At 38.9% G+C, this 18,007-nt stretch overlaps 1 protein-coding gene across 1 annotated transcript in view; it reads left to right on the forward strand.

Moving 5' to 3' along the window:
* RYK (receptor like tyrosine kinase) overlaps positions 1-15,691 on the forward strand; it is a gene marked incomplete in the record, with an annotated part of 77,845 nt that extends 62,154 nt beyond the window's left edge. The window contains 4 exon segments of the mRNA XM_072407634.1: positions 5,235-5,344; positions 6,803-6,962; positions 12,530-12,666; positions 12,910-15,691. Coding sequence (XP_072263735.1) covers positions 5,235-5,344; positions 6,803-6,962; positions 12,530-12,666; positions 12,910-13,021 — 519 coding nt within the window.
* Positions 15,692-18,007: the final 2,316 nt, after the last annotated feature.

Genomic DNA, 18,007 nt, shown 5'->3' on the forward strand with positions numbered 1-18,007 from the left:
TCATCTTTCACTTACATATTAGTTATGTACACACATGCAATAATTGGCGTTGGAAATTACTTTTATTGATCTTTCCAACTACAAAAGACTGAACGATGCATGAACAAGTGCTGTACATACAGCACCCTCCTGCTCTATGTAGAGGGGAGAACGATGGAGTGGCACCCAGCTGCACTCTCTCCCCTTGAGTCTCATTAGGATCGGATCCATGAACGACATGGGACGAGTACTGTACACATGCCGGATTCTCGTCCCATCTTAGCCCTGAGGCGATTATTGGATGAGAATCATCGGACGTGTGTTTATAGCCTTGGCTCTTTCTAGTTCATTCAGAGAAAGATCATGTGTACCAACCTGTGCTTTCACCATCCTGAACAGAAAAAGCTTTTTTTCTGTCTACTCTGTAACCAGATGGCGAAAGCTTTTTGAAGTACAATGTATGCCTTGCAATGTATCACGTGACACTATGGCTAAAATGTAAATAGCTGTACATAAATAACATAACCCCTTGTGTATAAAAAGACCGCCTTGACAAGTAAAGATCAGAGACTATTCCTAAGACCATACTGTGTGCGTGTGTGTTATTGGGATATCTCTCCAGACGTCTGTCTCTCTGGTGAAGGAGAAGTCGGGGTGCATTCGAGGAACTAGAAGTAGAAGCAGATCCTTTCACAGGTGAAGAACATGGGGGGGTTTGGTAGTATCATGGTCTTTGTTGAGGTCACCCTGCTACTATGTTCTGTGATTGTAATTGTATTGTAATTCATATCATGCATAACCAGAATTAAAAATACAAAGGGTAGAAAGGAGGGAAAGAACAGGATTTTTAAGGCAGAAGTTTGTACATGGTGTATTTGTTTACTTATGTGTTCAAAATATAAAGTATAATCAAGAAAAACTACTTTTTAAAAGATATCCAATATGCTAGATTCATACTCTAGACATAGTATTCCTACTGTCACCATAAAGTAGTTACCAATTTTAGTGAACAATAACAAATAAATGAAAGAATATATTAAACTCAAAGAATTGTAGTGTCTCCATTTTCCCGACGCATTTTGCCCAAAATGGCTTCCTCAGGGGCTGGGGAGACTTGAGTTTAAGGTGCTAAAAAAAGTATAATAATTAAATATAATTACTTATTACAAAACTTTGGAAACATGAAAACAATAGTGTATGTTTGCTAGGTCTGATGTTGAAAATCTAAGAAAAGTAGAGTGATTCACATGTTAATGATGGTACTAATTAATGGAATATTATAATTAGAGAATTAAAGGTATGCTATAGGGGGTAGACTTCCATCAGTAACATCCTTTGAGGATACATGGAAATGGGGATTGGAATAGAAAAGGGGTAAAATCCAGGAAAAATGATTATTAATGGTTGTGATTTGGTAGAATACCACTTGCACATAAATCAGTGATGTAATTATGTTATTGAATATGGGATTTAAAAACTTACTAGTCCCGTTGATGGTAATGATGACAAGCAGTGAATGAGAGGGGTTAGAAATGAAAACAGGAGGAAAACTTTTCTAATTCCTTGGTAAGTAAAAGGTATTGGAAAGTAGTGGTTTGTATCTAGAATAAAAATATATATAAAAAAACTACTAGTTTTTATCTTTTATAATGGCACTTAAGCAAGTGTATGTGACATAAGTTAGGAGTTTGAAAAGTTACAGTTCTCGTTGGTGATAGGGATGATGAGCAGTGTATCCGCAGCCAACCAAAGACTGTGTGTGTGTGTGTGTGTGTGTGTGTGTGTGTGTGTATGTATATAATATGAGGGTTCTTCCCAGGCCCTTTTAGCTGGGCACACCACCCGGCACTTTTTAGCACCCACCCAGCTGTTTTTGGGTGGTTACTGAAGCATTTGGTCACAATACAGGTGCAGGTACAATTTCTTCCCACCCGGCTTAAAAAAAATTCTGGGTTGAGCACTGTACAAACACTTTATTTCTCTATCTATCTATATGAGAGAGAGAAATAAATTGATCCATGTTGCGAGTCTTGTGGCTGCGCCAACCAGCTGGGCAGGCGCATGAAGGCTTTTGAAGGCGGAAACTGAATTCAATTTCCGCCCTAATATACTGAATGTCATAAGTTGTTGCTGCGTGGCTTCAAAAGTCTTTGTGCCTGCAGAGCTGGCTGGTGAAAGGTGCTGTACTCGCAACATGGATCTGTTCATTTCTCTCTCTCTCTCTCTCTCTTCTCCCAAATCCTCCCCCTGGGGCGTGTTTATGCTTTTCCTCCGCAATCTCACCCGATACTGTGAAAGAGAATATTTCCCAATTCGGGTCCTGGACAGCAAGTGTTCCCGATGTCCAAACTAGGGACGGATGTGTAACCTGCAGGGATTGCCTGCACAGTCACATAAGTGGTGTCTAATTATAATTGGATGCCTCCCCTCCCTCGTAGATAGGAAAGGAAAAAAGTATGTGAGACAGAATTTAATAGAATGAATGTAACTGATCAGCTATTTGCGTAAAAATTAAAGGTTAACCTTGGGTGGTTTGATCAAACAAATTTAGATATGTTCTAAAATTAGATTATGCCTTAGTTAATGATTGGATAAAGACATGTATATCGCTTGCAATAGAGGGTATAGAGAGAATGGTGTGTTTAGGTTTTTAAAATGACCAGTATAGGTATATATTGCATCATATTACAGTATATTATGTTTGAAAAACCATATCTCTACACGTATGTAAGGTAATACAAGAATACATTGTGTCCAAGGGTATAAAGTCTACAAGGTTATAAAACATCAAGGAGATGTAATATCGCATAATAAATATGCAGAATTAAAAATATTAGTAAATAAAATACAAATGCCTGAATTTTTTTAACATTAGATGAATCCGTGCCATCAGCTATTATCCTATTCATACATGCGGATATTGGCAGAAGCTCACCACCCATAGTTCCCCCTTTTTACAGCTTTCCTGTTGATATGGAAAGATTGAAAGAAAGCAAAATCAAGTAAATGGCAAGACAGATTATTTGTTAAATTAGGTTGAATTCAAGATCACATATAGGCACATCTCCGTTCGGTGAGGTGAAAATGCAGAGCAGGGATGTATGTGGAAAGTGACTGAAGTATTGTGTTTTATAGCAGTTTTCTGGGTTGTTGGGAATATTCCCTATACCCAGGGCAGGGGTGAGAATATAATAAAATGTCCAGTGGATCTTGTGTCAAACAGGGAACAGGGTCTTCTTTTTCACTTTATTTTCCATATGTGGATTTGACACTGCTGTACTCCTCATGAATCTTTCATCTAATTAGATGGGCAGCCCTCTATGGTTTGTATTTGGTATTCTGTGTAAAGGTTTTTCCTTCACGCAGGTAAATCTCTGAACCTGCCTGTACAAGTAAGACATTTTGTGAGCTGTGATGGAATGTGCTTTCCTCATTTTCTCGTCACACCATGCTCCCTATCATCAGGTCTGTTTTTTATTGAAATTGTTAACCTTCCTACTGTCTGTATTTCTTGATCAATCCTAAAACTGTGTATTTGTCATGTGGGGTTCTTTGTTTATTTTGTGACAATTTATTTTTTTTAAAGTTTATTGAAACAGTTTTGTAGTAGATAAAATGACATCCTACTTGGCGAATTGCTAAGATTGATTGAACTGCTGCCACTAAAAGATCTTTGTAGAAACCTTGCAATGTGTTGGTTACTTGCTGAGTTGACTTTCTGCAGTGATTGAACTATGGAATCCTATTCTTTACCTGCCCTGTGGTTACCCATTGCAGCTCCTGATAAAAGAATGTGTTTGACATGGTACTTGTAAATGAAATTGTAACATTTGCAGAAGCTGGTTATGGAAAAACTACCGGGTATATCCCAATAAAAGGTTAGCAGAAGGCAAAGGAGTATGATTGTTCAGTGGTTAGCACTCTGGCCTTTGCAGCACTAGATCCCAGGTTCAAATCTTGGCCAGGATATGTGCATGGAGTTTGCAGGTTCTCCAGGTGTTGTGGGTTTCCTCAGGGTACTTCAGTTTCCTCCCACATTTCAAAAACATTTGGTTATGGTAAATGCTACCCCCCTCCTCCCCCTGTGTAATAATAATCTTATCTGTATTGCTTGAAGGCTCACTGCAGCTTTTTCCATATTGAATATCTGCAATGCTTTGTTCACCCTGTGTCTGTGTGAAGGCAGCCATCATGATAGAGAAGCACGGCTATAGTGATGTCAGAGTTTACTCTCTGATAACTGGCGTGGTATTGATCAGGAAGTGGTAGGACTGGTATAGGAAGCATTATTCCACAAAATGAATGAATGAAGCCAAAATCTTTGTACTTGTGGGGAAATCTTTCTCACCCTCCGAGCCTCAGCAGAACAGTTATAGTGCAACACAGTATAGTCCAGTCTTCCATCCCCTGACGCCTTCTGAGGGTAACACGAAAAGCATCAATTGTGTTTATAGAGTTGGGCAACCTATTCAAAGATAGAATTGCCATCATCTGGTCTTGTGGGATCAGTGTCCTTGAAAACAATAAAAAGCCCCATGATTGACCGTGACAAGTGATTTTATATTTTTAAAAAAAATAACTTATTTTAGGGTACTCATTGGACACAATTAACATTGAAAGGTGCCCCCTATAAGATGGCAGATGTTGGTGTTCACTTTAAATGAGACCTGAGGCAATGTGTAATTAGGTTATTAAATGTGTAGAAAAAACATTTGCTAAGAAATAAGATTCTAGAAATATTAGACCATTTATCGGGAAAAGGAACTTCCTATAACATCTTATTCCTTTTCTTTGACTAGACATTACTCAACATGATACAGTTTCTGATAGATGTGAACTTTTCATTATCAGCAGAGAACTCCTGCCTTTAGTTACACATGATGTGTTAATGTCCGGAACATATCTTTAAAGTTCTCTCCAATAGAATTTTAAAATTTGAATCTCAACCTGTTGCTTTAATTAAGGTGATATTTATTAGTAGTAGTAAAGTACCTACAGAAGGACACAGTAAAGGGATTACTTTTTAAATGTTCTGCACTTCCTTCACTGTTCATTCACCGACTCTCTGGATGCTAAACTAGCCAACCTTAACTACAGTTTATCTGGCAGAGAAGTCTGTGGTCTTTGGAAGAGTTTATATGTATTTCAGAGTGTATTTCCCTATTTGTGTGTTTAGTTTAATATTTGTGTATTTGGGAATATTCTGAGTTATGGTAAAGTTTCCTTTATTGTATGTTCTACTTTCTTTCTTTTAGGCCATTTCCCAACAAGATCTTGTGCACATGGCAATTCAGATAGCCTGTGGGATGAGTTACTTGGCCAGGCGAGAAGTTATCCATAAAGACCTTGCTGCTCGGAATTGTGTGTAAGTATTTCATAGGGCTGTAGTAATTGACTTTGTATGCCTAATATCCATTATTCTGCATGCGGTAGGATCAGGGCCCAGCATTACAGCCGTTGGTAACATGAACATTTGCAAGTGTTCAAAGTAAAGTGGATACATATAGGGAATACCATGGGTTTTTACAGGAAATCTTTACTTGGAAGCTGCTCCAATCTTTTCTTATCCTAAAATACTAGTTGCCTGTACTTTAAGGCCTACAGCAGATACAGAGATGTCAGACTTGATTGTGATTTTGGCTGCTGTATGCCTTTTCCAAGTTGGTGACTCACAGCATTGAAGTCAGGCTCGGTCAGACAACTAGACATTCAGAAGTAAGCCAGCCCCCGTGTTTCCTACTAAAGTTTGCAGACTGTAGGGTTGCAGTGCTGATCTGACTTTACTGCCTAATTAATTACTGAACAGGCATGCAATTGGTAAATCTGTACTTTTTTTGAACCCTTGAAAAACAACTTTCAGATCACAGGGAACCCCATACTTTAATTACTATATCCCCAGCTGACCGTATATTAGGGTGGTGTTCAGTCGGAAGAATGCATGTTACTTTGCTAGTCATCGAGAAGAATGTGATCTGATTTCAGAGGCACGCATCTCAAGAAACCCCTAACAACCGCTGGATGAACCCTAGGCTTTGCACAGAAACCTTGTTGAGATTCTCTATAGTAGTGTCAGAACAAAGATGAAAGCACAGTGCATGTACTCTTACTGCATGTCTGCATTGCCACTCCATCATATTTTTATGCTCACAGAGCAGAGATATTTTTCAGAACTGTTGGGAAGCATTAAAGAAAACCTGTTTCTGACGTTATAACCAAAGCAGAGATCTCATGTAGGAAAGGGCATACCTTGCAACACAAATAAGAGTAATATAAGCTTAATGGAGATGTATACTGAACAGCTGCTAGTTGCTAAAAGAGTTACGTACACGCACACATTCATTGATAGTCGGTCGAGACGAATGGTCACCTCAGGCAATCTGATGTGCACAGCAATCCCCCAGCCAATGTGAATGGACTGTTTTGCACTCCAATGGAGCAGAGCACAGAGGGGGTGCTGCTCACTTATCCTCCTTTAATTTACCAGAACTGTGCTGTGTGTACAGCACTCATTTGTTCATCTGTCACTGAAAACAATCATCTGATATCTGTGCAGGGTTTTATACTCCACAGGACTTGTCTTCCGTTGGGAGTACTTATCCATTATGTTTAGGAGGGGGGAAAAAAGTACCATTACTTTTGTGTCTGTACATTGCTGTGTTATACAGACCTGTATGGCAGGAACACAAATCTGGCTGACATAGAATTGGGACAATATTCTTCTCATTCCGTATGTAGAAACGCTGCCACCTAATTCTTCAATTCATCACCCCTGTGCTTTTCCGTTCGTGACGTATACATGTTAATTCTTGTCATTTTTTTCCAGGATTGATGAGTCTCTACAAGTAAAGATTACAGATAATGCGCTATCTCGTGACCTCTTCCCCATGGATTACCATTGTCTTGGAGACAATGAAAACCGCCCGGTACGATGGATGTCTCTTGAGAGTCTGGTTAACAAGGAGTTTTCCAGTGCTGGTGATGTGGTGAGTTCTGCTTGGTTTTTTAAGATTAGTTGGTTTAGCTTATTAAGGCAAAAAAAAAAAAAAACATGTTGCCAGACTTTTTTGTAAATTTCATGCTTGATAAAAAAAAAAAGTAGAAACTAGTTTTTACTTTCTTTTTTTTTTTTTTTCCTATGGGTTTTGTCACCCTAACCTGGCCAATCCAGGTGGCCAAAGATCGGAACGATGAAGGGAATAAAGAAGGAAATAGGGGCGCCTTGTGACAGAATGAGGACAGATTATAGACTGGGATTAGTTCCTCTTTAGGGCTATGTTTAGATCCTTGTGGTGAAGTAACTCATGTTGCACAAATTGGTGTGCTGTTGTCATTTCAACACACCTGCTGTATTCCACAATGCACCCATGCCTAGTATTCCTGAAAAGATTCAGGTGCAGTTTTGTTCACACTGGGCAGCACATTAAAAATAACTGCCATTATGTACTACAGAGATGTAAACCTGGTCTAAATCTTTGTATGGACTGTATTGGGCTTCCACATTGAGAAAAGAGATGTAAGAATATGGAAGATGGAGTAAGAGGTTAGATGGAAATCTGTTAAGTTTGTAGGCATGGTGGAGTATGTTAGTCATTAGATGGTGTAATCTTACCAAAATCTTGCATCCAGATTTAGAGGTATGATACTCAGCAGCTATAGCTGTTCACTACAATGCACATACAAGACAAAAGGATTGTTGAGTTTATACACACATTTACGCAAAGGCTATATGGTACAGTTCTAAGACCTTTTTATGTTTCAACTATATGTCATTTTCCTAAAGGAGAACTCCAGTCTAATATATTGGCGCTGCTCAGTGCTCAAGCTGGTAATAACTAGGGATGAGCAAGAATGGAACTTCCGATGGTTCCACAAAATTTCGGTGAACCGATTTCACGAAACCATCGGAGATTGTTGAGGTTATAACAGGAGGATTCACAGGATTCCCTGGGAATCCTCCTGTTTGCAATCCCCGGGGCACTAGAGAATAAATAACCTCTAGTGCCCCAGGCATCGCACACTGTTCTCAATGAATACAGCCGCAGCTGCATTCAATTAGAAGATGCCCATCACTAGAGGGTAATTTACCCCTAGTGCCGGGGATCGCACACTGTTCTCAATGAATGCGGCTACGGCCGCATGCATTGAGAAGATCCCCGGGCACTAGAGGTTAATTAACCTCTACTGTCCCAGAATCGCAGTGGATTCCCAGAGCTGCAATCATTCTTGCAGCTTTAGGAATCCTGTTTGCGATTCGCAGCACTAGAGTTTAAATGGGGACAAGTATCCCCATTCAAAACCTCTAGCCAATCAGAGCACTAGAGGTTTTGAATGGGGAAACTGGTAACCCATTTTACCTCTAGTGCTGGGGATCGCACACTGAGCTAATCAATGAATGCAGCCGGCACTGCATTCATTGATCAGCGCAACCTACTGTGACTCTGATCATCATTCACCCCCAGTCACCTACTGCAGGGGGCAGCACCAGATCAGAATATATCCTGATAAAATGATAACGGAATGTTAGTCTGGTAATAAACTGCTATATCTTTATAGTACAATTGTCAAATGATTAAATCCGTGCACCCCTGAATGTTTGTCTCAGAATGATGAAAGGTGGGATAGGAGCTGACCTTTTTTTTTTTGAACAGATTAGCGAAACTTCCTCTAGCTCTTTATATTACAGCACATTTTTACTTTTACAGAATTTGTACAAAGTAACAAACCTTAAAAATTTGTTAATGTATTGGAGCAGTGGTCCCCAACCTTTTGCAGGTCATGGACCACTAATTTCACTCTGAACTGCACATGCGCGGGGAGCTGCTTGTCACTTTCAAGTGGACGAAACTTCCCCCAGAGTGAGGTCATCATGCCAGAACCCACCCACTCTCCCATCACAACTTGGCCACTGCCCTGAGCCTGCAATCCATAAGGGAGACATGGTCCGTCACCCCCCTGGTGCGTCACAACCCCCCCCCCCCCCCGGAGTCCTTCTCCTGAAGGTCCAGAGTCGCGGACCAGCAGTTGGCGACCACTGTTATAAAGCATAGGTAGAATTTTTATTTGTGATCCGATCATAAGTTGCATGGAATAAAAATGGAAATTCAGCAGGCTTTTGTAGGAAAGTAAAAACTTAGGCAGTACCTTTATGTGGGGGACTGAATATATTTAAAGGTATATGATTTCTGATACACGTGGGGTGAGGGAGAATATTACTCTTCTGTATACCACAAAGGTGTCCACAGCCCAGTCTGCATTTTATGACCCTTGTGAAGCCTTTGCTTTTTGCTTTTTTTTTTATTTTTTTTATCCCCTTGCACATACTTTTTATTTGCTTACTTTTTTTTATTATTGTTTGTTTTCTGCGTATTTAGCCATTTGGGACTTTGGTTTGTGTTTTTTTCCCCCCTACAGAATGAGAAAGGTCCAGCATAGAGACTGAGAATTACATGACTAATATAGTCTCACTATTATGATTTACGTCTTCTTCCTTTATGTAGTTTAAAGAAAGTGATTTCCTAATGTGTACATTAACCAGAACTGCCATTGAGCAATCTTTCAGTTCCCAGCGTGGTGATTTATAATGGTAATCCCTCTAGCTCTTTAATGCCAGGCCTGAGTAAAGCCTACAGAGCTCCCTGTAGTGAGATTCTGCATCCCAACATGGGCATGTTGATGGAACCGAGTAACGTAGTCGATGCCTCCTCTCCCCATATACATACAGAACCTGATCATCCTCTACCGGGAAACTATACTTTAACTTGTCTGTGATGTTAACTTTCCACTCTGCCCAGAGTTTACACAAGATGTATGCCTGTTTGTATGAAGATCAAAGCTCTCTTCATGGAAGAAATTTCTTCTGAAAAAGCCCAGTAGGTTTCGGGGCTTTCATAGATTTACTAGAATAGATCTTATAGCCTTCATTCTGGTAAATGATGCTAGAAAGCATTTGTAATTTGTAGGTGAAGTACTATTCCCCAAAATCATTTGGGAATCCATGACATCACTTTGTTACATCCATGTGTTTGTCTATCGAAGTTTATGTCTTTCCAGAGAACTTTTACCTAACATATTTTCTAGTGGTTGTAACCGTAACAGAGTTCTTTAAACACTGTCAATGGTTTCCTTAAACTCTTGTATACAAGTTAGAAATGAGCTACCAGTGTTTTTTAAGATTTCCTGAGCTTCTGGTATAAAATTCAGGCAAGAATTGCCAGGCTTTTCTATGATTTGTAGAGCTTCTGTTGTAAAAATGAGCCCATAAATTGAGACAAGAGCATTAAGTGTAACCTATGATTCCCAAGGCTCCTGGTATAAAAAGTGAGACTAAAATAGTCTTACCCAGTATTCAACCCAGACATTTTTTTAAGCTGGTTGGGAAGAAATTGTAGGCAGGTGGCAGCCCTTGTTTTATGACCCAACGCAGTAACCACTCAAACAGCTGGGTGGTTTCTGAAAAATGCCAAGTGGTGCAGTCTTACCTAAAGTTCTTCCCATTCCTTTCATCATTTTCTAAGCTCCACTGAAACATGTCTTACTGTACTTAAAGCTTCCAGGTTCTTTAAAACTTGGAGCACATGGTTTCTAGAACATAAACATCAAGACAAAACAGATTGGTGTGGTGGTCCTTACTTCAGGAACTGGAATTTCCTGTCCTGTCTGGTTGCCACAGCCATTACCAAGCCCTATGATGGTGATCATACCTTTGGACAGTCCCCCAAATAATAAAAGTTTTCACATCAGTGTGTTATCTCCAGAGTATGAGTCACTTGTGTGTGCTAGTACCAAAGAAGCTGAGTTATCGGGTTTGTGGAACAACTGCTGTTATTTATAATCTAACCATAAGGAGACCGGTGTTAGGGGGAATTATAGCTACCACTGTTGTACTCCCAGAAATTCTAGTTGTCTGCAGACCCCTGTTCTTCAAAATGTCGGCACTAGTCCATTAAAAAATGGTTTACAGAAAGCAATGTCTTAATTTTCTGCGGTAATTGGCACTTTTTTAAAGGTTTGACAACGGTGTATCAGTCAAGATCTACATAAGATGCAGACAACTACAATTTACAAAAGAGAATTAGCACTGGTCGCCTCTTGTTTTCCTCATACATTGTAGTTTCATGAAACCTATAAAATAAAATTAAGGTTATTTTTAGGTATAATACTATTTCATAAAGTGCTTTGTAATCCTCGCACAACAATACCTATTTTGTAATGTTAAAAAAAACAATGCAATATTCAATATAGAAACTGGAATCTGATTCACATTCGGTCATCTTTAAACCCATTCAAAGCTTATCAACTCTTAAGACGTCTTGAGATACCAACTCCCCTGTGCCCAGTTCTTTAAGACTTGTGAACTCATAGACTTCCTTCTATTGAAGCAGTACTTAAACTAGTTCCCAGCCCAATGTCCTAATAGCTGACCTGGCCGGGGAAAGCATACAAATTTGGGGTCATGGCTTTTACAAGTCCCAATCCCTGTGGAGTACTCTATATTGTTTGGTCAATCACAGTGTGATTTATCTTTGACATTTCTTTGGTTTTCATAACTTGAAGTGGGAATTGAGAAAGGTCTTACATGTGGGTGGGAGCTAGTCAAGAAGGTAAAGGAACAGTCAGTATCCGAGCTTTATATGTAAGTTACGTGTGTAATCAAGTGCTGTTACATATGTTTTGATCCAGAAATCTGACTTCATTTCAAAGGAATGTCATTTTTTTTTTTTTTTTTTTATTGTATTGCAGTGTGTTCAAGTTTCAAGTTTTTATACACCCATCAGGTTTAGGCCCTCAATGTGATCACTGCAAAACGTACAATAGAAAGAACAATGTACAGACTTCACCAGAGTAAGAGTGTAATCCAAGTCAACGCAGGAGAGCACTTAACATGTAAAGTCAGCTCCACCACAAGACATAGTAAATAAAGTGCACACAAAGACATTACACATGTGGTGTATTTAGAAGTAGAAATATATTTTCTATAGTAAAGCTGTTTTTGTCCAAATGTTTTTATTGTACAGTTCGGAATAAAAGTTTGGCATGAGTAGTTTGCTATACATGCATGTGCATTTAAGTTGTGTTTGCAATTTCCTGCTTCCTGTGACAGAGTGGCAACAATACTGCACTGCTCTTGAATTCAGAATAGTTGTCGCTCTCATGTAGGCTTGTGCCTGCTTGCACTGCAGAGGGGTGAGAACATTATGCAGGGGCTCAAATAGCAGCATTGTTACTGCTGATTCACAAGTTTTTAGCTGTCACTCTTCACCTGCCCAAACGGTCCCACTGCTTTCTGGTTTAACAGCTTTATCTCTTGTACTAAAACCTCCACCACTGTCACATGCAGTGTCGAAGGGGGAAACATGAGGATAAGGCTGTAGGTAAAGTTTTTGTTTACTTTTAGGATTTGTTGATCACATAACTGGATTTGGGACTCCTACAAGGAGCTTTTAGTTATACTTTAAGATTTGTATTCTTTAGGTTTAGAGTGCGGTAGTAAATTTTCACAACCCAATGTGTGTGTGTACGTGGGATGACGTCTTACATTGTTTCTTTGCAGTGGGCTTTTGGCGTAACATTGTGGGAACTGATGACCCTGGGCCAGACTCCTTATGTTGACATCGATCCTTTTGAAATGGCTGCTTACCTTAAGGATGGCTACAGAATAGCTCAACCAATCAACTGTCCTGATGAGCTGTAAGTATTTTGTTTTTTATCAACTCATAAAATGGGCACATTGTTCTTAAGTATGCAATCCAAGAGGGGAGCTATTTGGTTTTAGAGGGTTTATTTTACTTTTATTGTAGTGATACAAATTAGTTACTTTAAGGAATGTTACTAAGCACCTGACTAGGGTTCATGGTTGACCACAATGTTGTAATGAATCTTATGATCATCGCGTCTGCAGTTCTAATCTTTATAATTTCTGTCCCTACACAGGTTTGCAGTCATGGCATGTTGTTGGGCTCTTGACCCAGAAGAAAGGCCCAAGTTTCAGCAGCTGGTGCAATGTTTGACTGAATTCCACTCGGCACTTGGTGCCTATGTCTGAGACTTTGGATTATCGCACAGCATGGACAAAACAAACTTCCTTACCCCTTGTATAAAGCTCTCACATCACAGTGCCTTAGGATCATATGTTAATCTACAGTTTTTAACCTTTGTTTGTAAGATACTTTTATATCTGGTATTTTATAGCTTTTTAGGTTTTGTCTTTTTTCCTGGAACTAGTCTGGTTCCACACAAAGAAACAAGGACACCTTCTGTTGTTCCAGGAGAAAAAAAAACACAATTTTTTCAACAAAGGACATTTCTTGACGTTATACAGACATTTGTACTTTATAAATAATGGACTTTTTAAACTATCCTCTTTGTTACTTTTTTAATATATAGGACCGTGTAATTTTTTTTCTTTTGATATTTGTTATGTTCGGACGTCTTTAAGATGCATTGTTCCTTTGTAAAAGGGTGAAAAGATAAGTTATAACACTTGACAATGCCTCGTCATGTACGCTTTATTTACATTTTGTGACGCAGCAGTTCACTTTGTACAGAAAAGTTATATTTTCATGTTCTGCTCTCACATCATTGCTATTTCAGACATGGGGTACGCTGTGCTGTTGCAAGGACCTGGAATATATCTGCGGGCCTTGTAACGGCAATATGGATATGGTACATTCTGGTTAGCATGTATGCTTGATCAGTTATATTCTGTATTGTTTCATTTTAGGATGTGCCCACACTAAATATCACTGCTCTTGAAGAATGACGTAACTATTATTTTATACTTGTAGGAGCAGAATTCTTTTTGTTTCTAGCTTTGTACGGTTATTGGGTGCGTGCAGTTTGGAGTCACGGTGGTGTTGCACTTTTATACTGAGATCCCAAGTAGTGTTGTTGAAAATGTGAAATATACAGTCAGTCATTGGTGCTGGTATAGTCAAAATATACAGCAATTGGTAACAAATTGTTATTTCTCTGGATGTAGACCCTCTCTGAGTGTTTTATGTAGGCTAAGCGAAGTTAAGGGAAACCTAATCTGCAAGCTTGTTTTCGGTTTGTCATTTAGAGTATTACAGTAGGCAGAACATTGAAGTAAATGGCATTTTCATTAGGACAGGACATTATTGACGGCCTCCATGTTTCCCTCATGAGGGGTTTCTTTAAAATGCTGGTAATTCATTGCTGGTGCCTACAAAAACTCTCATCAAGTTATACTTTCTTAGTTTAGATACAACCAAGAAGACCGGTCTGCTACTACTAGGATAGTAGGTGACCTGGCAAATACACTACTGTAGATTTTCAGCTGCATGGAGAAACCTATATTGACTGACATAAAAAAACAGCGAGGATGTTTATAGTGCCAAAAACCCATATTAACCAATCTTAAAGAACCCCTGTGACAGGAAGCTGTATTCTGGTAAAAAATACTGTACTTGGCTGTCACCATTAATCTAATAACTTCACTTTTGAATGTCAAACACCCAGAACAAGCATGTGGTAAAATCAGTCAATCTTTTTACCCTGAAAGGTGAGATTAGACATTTTTACATCACCCCACTGACTTACCATCTATCATCCAGATGGGAAACGTTGCCAAAATTATTGTCTAAAGTCATTATGGGTGGTAGATATGCTTTGGTGATTGTTTTCTTCCAGTGGTATAAGAAACTACCCTCTGGATACAAATGTCAACCAGTTATTCAGCATGTCATGTGGAGAGCTCCCAGTACAGTATTACCAGTTTTTTGCTGAATTAAAAACTTGGATCACCACCATGAAGGACGGATATAAATTTCATGGGACCTTGTACATATTTTAATAAAAAAAAAAATTCAAAAAACCTGTCTCATTCATATTGACCACAACAAAGTACAGCTTTTAGAGGTTTTTCTTCTTTACATTCAAAGCAGGACATCATCCAAAAATAATGGTCATTGAAAGACAACAGCTTTACATTGACATTCAAAAGAGCCCTGTGTTTTAAAACTCCAGAAAGTATCACTAAAAGAGCTTAGATCGCATTCTCTTATTTAACATTAAAAGGTATAAAGTGCCAACACATTACATAGTGTTGTACATTAATTGGGGGCTGCAAATGACAGATACAAAAAGGAGAAGGAGAGGACTCTGCCCGATAGAGCTTTCAATATTTTATATTCAGTGCTACAAAAATAAACATTTAACTCCAGTTGGATTTTTTCCTCTCTCAGGTTCAAAGAGGTGCACAAACCAAATTTTAGAAAAACTGACAGCTATTCTTGTGAATAGATGCAAGAAGTTCCAAACCAACTGGTGACCATAGTTTGACTACAACACCTTTGGGATCTGTGTTCTTCTTTTTTTACTCCAATAGCCACCTCTTGAATGGTAGCTGAACTCTACCCATATATTCAATTCTCTTAATATATCTCTCTAACCTACTGACGCCTCCTTTTGAACTTGAACCTGTACACATCTTCCCTCTCAGCAGAGATGAAATCTTTTATTTTCCTACCCTATTTATTTAATTCATTGTTTTCATTCAACCAATCACACTTCCACTTCCCATGCCTAAAAAACTTTTACTACATTGTGAACTTAATGCCCTTGAATCTGAACCACTTCCTTTTACTACATACCTCTTTATGACTATCTCCTACAAACCTGTGTTTCTTACAATATCTGATAATATATTATGTATGTTTTATATTATTATTACACAGTATTTATATACCGCCGACATACTCTCCATTTTACTATTGTTTTTGAAGTTGCTTGAAGTTATTAGTTTCCTTTACCAATGTATACAATCTACTTTGTGCCATTCTGTAGAAAACTCCACTTTTTTTTTTTCTTTTTTTTTAATAAAAGCTGTAAAATTTAGCATCATTCCAGACTTTCCCCTCTGTATTATTTACCCTCCATCTGATGTTAAGCATTTTTTAGTCTTTCCCTATGAACTGCTCCATCATGTTACTGGGCAGTAAAATCTCTAGGAAAGATTTCTTTTGTGTTTTTATATCTGCCTAGAGTTCAGCTTTTAAGATTCAAGGTTTGAAAAACTTTTCCTGTTCTTGCTGAGACATCAGCAATGGCATATGGAGATACAATTTTACTGCGATCAAATAAATGAAAGGTACTTTCTATATTCCAGACTTTAGAGCAGTATGGGTGTCGTCCTACTACTGTTGACCTTTTCTACTTCACAGCTTTAATTGCTTGGCTTTTATGCTGATGCTTTGAGTGTATATGGGTATGGGTATAAAAAAAAAAATTCTGGTCTGTAATACCAATTTACATTATGTGTGCTCTATGTGTGAGACTCAAAGTATTGAAATCTGATGAAGCCACACAACTATTATTTTTAGTTATCTTTGTATTGCTTGCTCGGATGATCATTTTAAGGCTCAGTAGGTTTGATTTATTGAACCTTTCTAAGACTGGAGAAGATAGACTAATATGGGAGAACCTGGGTGATCCAATAAACCTGGGATGGATCTCTTAAGGATCATTTGTTGTTGGCAAATTTTGTCAATCCTAGATCAGCTCAATTCCAGTTTCAGTCTTGGACAGCTTTAATAAATCAAGTCTAATATGCTGGGGGGGCCTGATTGTTAGTTATATCTTCTGGCCTAGCTTTTTTATTCCCTATCTCCTTCAGCTAGATTTCTTCCTGCCTGGGGATATTTGGAAATGTATTGCATGTAAGGCCAAAAGGAATCTGGTGGGTTTTAACATCTCATAAGCTAATTAGGTGTTAAAACAGTTTTTCATTCAGAGTATTATGTACTGTAGGTCTTGACAGTTATACAAAAAGGACGCTACACTAGTATCTGCGTTATTCGGGTATTCCTTGTCCACCATAGAAATGCTATAGATTATTGTTAGATACATGATTGCAGGTATGGCTGCATGTGGTAAGGGGTTTGGGCTGAATGGCACAACCTGAGATTTTATAATTCATGTCTGATTAATAGACTCAGTAAAGCGGGATACACATGTGCAATATTGTCATTGGAAAGGATCTTTCAGAATCCTTTCTAACAACAAAGTAATGCATGATGCATGAATGACCGCTGTACATACAGCACCGTTCTGTTCTATGGAGAGGGGAGGGCAGGGGGGTACGATGGTGCGGCATCCCACTGCTCTCTCTCCCGTTCACGTGGACCTGCCAGGGCGGTCGTTTGGACGACGGGCGCTGTGCACACGCCAAATTCTCGTCTGATATCGGCCCTGGGCTGATTATCGGACGAGAAGCATTGGACGTGTGTTTGTAGCTTATATGTGATCACAAACCTATCCTTCTGTTTTAGACCATGTAGGTGGGAATATTCTAGACATTTGTGCATTTCACTGAGGAAGCTGTGTTTATAAAACTAATTCTTCACATCATACTCATCACTTGCTCATTGTTGAACTATTTGAGGTAAGTAGCTTTCTATATACCATATTAGCACCATATCAGTAAATCATTGTGTTTGGCAGGGCGCCGTCTACTAAATAAATGGCTAAGATTATCCAAATATCTTTTTGTAACGTCTTGTGAAACAGTGAGTGCTTCATTTTCCTAGACCAGGTATGCAATGTCATCAGTTTGGCTCAATTTGTTCCCTAACATCACTTACTTTACTCTTTCTGTTACTGTTACACTTTCTGTAGTGTTGTTAGTTATTTGCAGGTTGGCCAATTGCAAGCTTGGAAACTCTTAAATTGCATGGAAACCTCAACATTGTACTACTTATATATTTAAAGCTTGATAATATTTCTGGTTTATAATACAAAATATTACATTGTGGTCCTACCAGAGTTCTTGTGAGATGGTACGTCCTTTTGCTCTTTGCTCTGCTGACTGTTACCGTGTTTCCCCGATGATAAGGCAGAACCATCAAATAAGACAGCCCCCCCTTTTTAGGTAAAAATGAAAACCCCCCCCCCCACAAATAAGCCACCCACCGATTACTTACCAGAATCGCGTGGTGCGGTGGGTGACTCCGTGTGTGGTTCCTCCGTGCGTCCTCTTCATGAAGAGGAAGTGACAGGACTGAAGTGACTC

The sequence above is a fragment of the Pyxicephalus adspersus genome, chromosome 4 (genome assembly GCF_032062135.1).
Source record: "Pyxicephalus adspersus chromosome 4, UCB_Pads_2.0, whole genome shotgun sequence".
Taxonomy (NCBI): domain Eukaryota; kingdom Metazoa; phylum Chordata; class Amphibia; order Anura; family Pyxicephalidae; genus Pyxicephalus; species Pyxicephalus adspersus.